This window comes from Temnothorax longispinosus, chromosome 3, assembly GCF_030848805.1.
Source record: "Temnothorax longispinosus isolate EJ_2023e chromosome 3, Tlon_JGU_v1, whole genome shotgun sequence".
Classification (NCBI taxonomy): Eukaryota; Metazoa; Arthropoda; class Insecta; order Hymenoptera; family Formicidae; genus Temnothorax; species Temnothorax longispinosus.
This window is the reverse complement of record NC_092360.1, coordinates 5,328,576-5,332,535: the sequence shown is the minus strand read 5'-3', so window position 1 is coordinate 5,332,535 and position 3,960 is coordinate 5,328,576. Positions and strand designations below refer to the sequence as shown.

General features: G+C 46.6%; 1 protein-coding gene across 1 annotated transcript; it reads right to left on the bottom strand.

Moving 5' to 3' along the window:
• Positions 1-431: 431 nt before the first annotated feature.
• LOC139810160 (uncharacterized) lies at positions 432-3,744 on the bottom strand. The gene is made up of 2 exons (XM_071773480.1): positions 2,275-3,744; positions 432-1,220 (listed from the first exon to the last, which is right to left on the bottom strand). Exons 1-2 carry the CDS (start codon positions 3,288-3,290, stop codon positions 875-877), a joined length of 1,362 nt encoding a protein of 453 aa, XP_071629581.1. The 5' UTR covers positions 3,291-3,744; the 3' UTR covers positions 432-874.
• Between the last annotated feature and the right edge of the window lie 216 nt (positions 3,745-3,960).

Here is a 3,960-nt window from a genome sequence, read left to right as displayed (position 1 = left end):
GTGAACACTCCATAACGTCTGATATATCTAGGAGTCGCACACATGAGGATTTAGACAGTTAAAATATTTCGCGACTACAAGCAGAGAGGACTGTTTTGCGTGTAATAAATGAAACGTCTGTCGCACGCTGGTGTTTCTGAGAAGCTAAAAAATTTTTGAGGAATTAAATAAAACCGATGCTATTAATAAACAAATCTGATATTTTCCGCTCAAATTAATTTTTTATATTTTTTGCGTTAAATTTTTATTCAAAAGTCTTGAATAAAAACGTTTTACTTAGGAACCGGAATATTTTCAATTAGATCTAATTTGATTTATCTATCATTTTGTTGCGCAAGAGGCGAGGGAGGTTGAGTAAGGGTGCAGACGACTGTGAGTTAAAAAATAATAATAAATGTTTATTTTACACATGTGAACGACACAGAACACAACGGACACGTACAGTAGGTACACCGTTTAAAAATGGAGACAACTACATCTTATTCAAGAGAGAAGAAGGTACCTACTGCGTATCGCATACATAAAATTACAGATCTAAACATGCACGAATCCGTATAATTCTTATCGTGATGTACATAACAATGATTACGCTCTAAACGTTAACGATGATAGATAGTGCAGGCAGATAGATACGATGTGAGTCGGGGACTCAATAGGCGCAAGAGATCCAAATCCTGACCGTACCAGTAGACCACGGATCGTGGCTCAAATACGACGCGATCGAATCGACCGTCGGAGTCGATCGCACGTTGAAGTCAAGACTGCGGTGTTATAATAAATGGATGTCGATCCGCGCATAGTTGGACGAAAGCGCACGTGATACAAACAAGATTTTGTCCGGATGATCGAAAGGAAGATAATCGATATCCATGCATTAAGACGTCTCCTGAAGAACAATGGTGCTCGAGCCGGAAACCGGTATCACCGATGGCGGTGGCGACGACGGTACTCCCAGATTGTGAGTCAACGAGTGTCTCCTCAGATCACAATTTCTGCGAAAAACCTTGCCGCATGAGGCGCAATGATAAGGCTTGATATCCGTGTGCGTAAGAAGATGAGTTTTCAGATTGCTCCTCTGATTGAAACTCCTGGCACAGACGGGACATTTGTGCGGCGACTCCTCCATATGTAAAATTTTGTGGACAGCCAGTGTCCTGCTCTGGCAAAATCCTTTGCCGCATTCGGCGCATTTAAACGGTTTCTCCTTGCTGTGTATATACCTGCAATATATAAAAAAAACTTTCAGTTTGAATCTTACGTTTAAATTTCTTTTGAAACTACCTGCTCAAACGTGTCTGTTTCTTTTTTATGTAAAAGTGCGTAAAACTATAATTTGTAAAATTATAGTCGCGCGACGAGATATATATGTATGTTTGACACTAAAAAAAAATGAAAGGAAAGAAAAATAAAATAATCATCGAGTAATATATTATTAACTTAATTAACATTATTATCAAATAAGGACCGCAATTATTGCAACGGTCAATATATGAATGAATGAATGGATCATGACACGTTGACCATTAAATATAATATACACGTCATTCAATCATCGTTGTAATTACGCGAGGTGAAAAAGGCGTACCATGAATTTGTCCGTTCGTAAATCGTACGACGCTTGTAATTAATGGCGACGCGATAAAGAGATAAATACGCGTGGTCTCTAAATCTTCCATCACGAAGGGAATGAATTCGGTAAATAATCCTAACTATCATCAAAGCTTTTTGTGCACTTAACGTTTAAATCAATTTTCTGCGTAACGTATCATTACAACGTTTATCTCTCTTGCATGTTATAAATAAATTCTACTAAAATGATTATTTTAATCATGTGCGATCGAAAATATTACAACGGCGTAACTTGAAACTTATTGTTAATAATTCAAAATATAAATTACATTCACTCATAAACGCATGCTAATGTGCACATCCTCTTCATAATACAAGCATCTATGTATATAATGAAAAATTAACGGTATAAAAAGTATTATAAACTCGATTATAAATTAAAATATAATTTCGAATAAAAAGAAATGTTCATAATTCCATATTTTTATTATGCATTAATTATAATTACCGTTTTATCAACTTTGAAACGAACTTTAAACCAAAAACTCATAATTTACATAATGAATTCAATTAATGTTCTCTATTTAATCAATTAAGTTACTTCAGACACTTAACAGGTAAAACCTGCACGTGTAATGCTTTCATAAAGAAAGATCTAATCGGAAGACTAACGTCTCCCAGATGACTAGGGCCTATTCACGTTACCTGTGATCTCTGAGATGATCCTGCCGTCGGAAGGCTTTGCCACATATATCGCACGAGTACGGCCGCTCGTCGGTATGCGTCCTCTCGTGGATCAACAGATTGTAGCTCTTCGTGAATTGCCGGCTGCAGAACTTACAAATGAACTGTTTCTTAGGTCGGGACGTACGGCAAGTCCTTGGTACACTCGAGTCGATCGCGATCGAAGCGTGTGGCACGGACGAAGAGGAGGACGACGAGGTGGACGAGGTCGAGGAGCAACCCGAGGAACTCGACGACGCGAAAGACGTCGGAGCCGTCAAAGACGATGATCGCGAGACCGTCGTCACCGACGTACTCGCGCGATTCCCTTCGGATATTCGCCGTAGAAGCAGCTCGTGGTTCGCGGTAGAGGAGCTCGTTCCGGACGTTTCGCTCAGCAGGACTTCCTCCTCCTCCGTGAGCAGCGCCAGGTCCTCTTCGGTATCGGTCACGAACTCCAGCCGTGCCTCGTCGTCCTCGCTTATCGCCGAAGCGGCCGATCGGAGCAGCTGATCCGCCGTTAGGTGGTCATTCTTGATGGCTGTCGGACTCAGGGCCACGTCGACATTCGTGCTCAACGACGAACATCTCTGATTACCAGCGACGGTCGCGGTAGCGCCCGCGGTCTGCGCGACACCGGAAGTCGCGCCGCTCGCATGAAGACGATGAAGCGTCAAGTACGTCTCCAGGGCCTGCAGATTAAACGCCGCCGCGGCGGCGTGTCCCGGCGGCAGGAGCGCCGCCCGCTGCAGGGCAGAGAGGAGGGCACCCTGAAGCCGCAGGGCGACACTCTGCAGCGCCAAATTGGGCAATTCGGAGGCCGTAGCGAGACCGGTGATATCGATCTCGCGCGAGTCCGCGGCGACCGTGACCGACGAGGTCGACGACGAGGACGAAGTGGACGGCACCATTACGAGGGTCCGTTGTTCCTGCTCCGGTTCCTGATGCTGTTCTTCCTCCTGCTGCGGTTGCTGCTGCTGCTGCTGCTGTTGCTGCATCCTCCACCGTCGTTTGAATCGTCCCGAATTAGCCTCTGGAACGCGCACCTGCCGTGTTTCGCCGGTATCATTGGCAAGGCGATCGGAAATTCCTGATTTGTCCTGACTGTTCCTGATGAGTATTGTAACTGTGGATGCGCGCCGGTGTTCCTCCCGGTATCCCGGTAGTCTCCCGTGTGATTCACCCTTGCACGACGCTGCCGAGCTCGGTCACACGTTCACATGTTCTCGCCGATCGATTGTCAGTTCCCAAAACTGATTGTTCCTTTAGGCACGGAGCTCGAACGCGAAAACGGGAAAGAGAATACACACACACGATGCTGGCGGTGCGAAGGCACCCCGAAGACTGCTCCTACCTGCCGCTGCTGGGTACTGCTGGTGGAGCCACCTGGTGGCAGGTATCCGAGTCAAAATGGGCCTGTCCGCGGGGAACGGGCCCCGGATTCAGGAGAGAGAGCCGTGCCACAGCTGGCCCGCGCGATCGCCGGCCGTTTCGACGATGCGGGCCCGACCGCATGTCCGTGGGGCCGCACGATCTGACGTGGGCCGCTGCGGCTTGCGTGCCGCGACGGCGAGTGTACACTCGGGGACGCACGCGCGCGTGTGTGCGGGGGGAATCCGGAAACGTGAATTGTGATCGCGATCGCGATCGCTTTCGCGGGTCAACAGC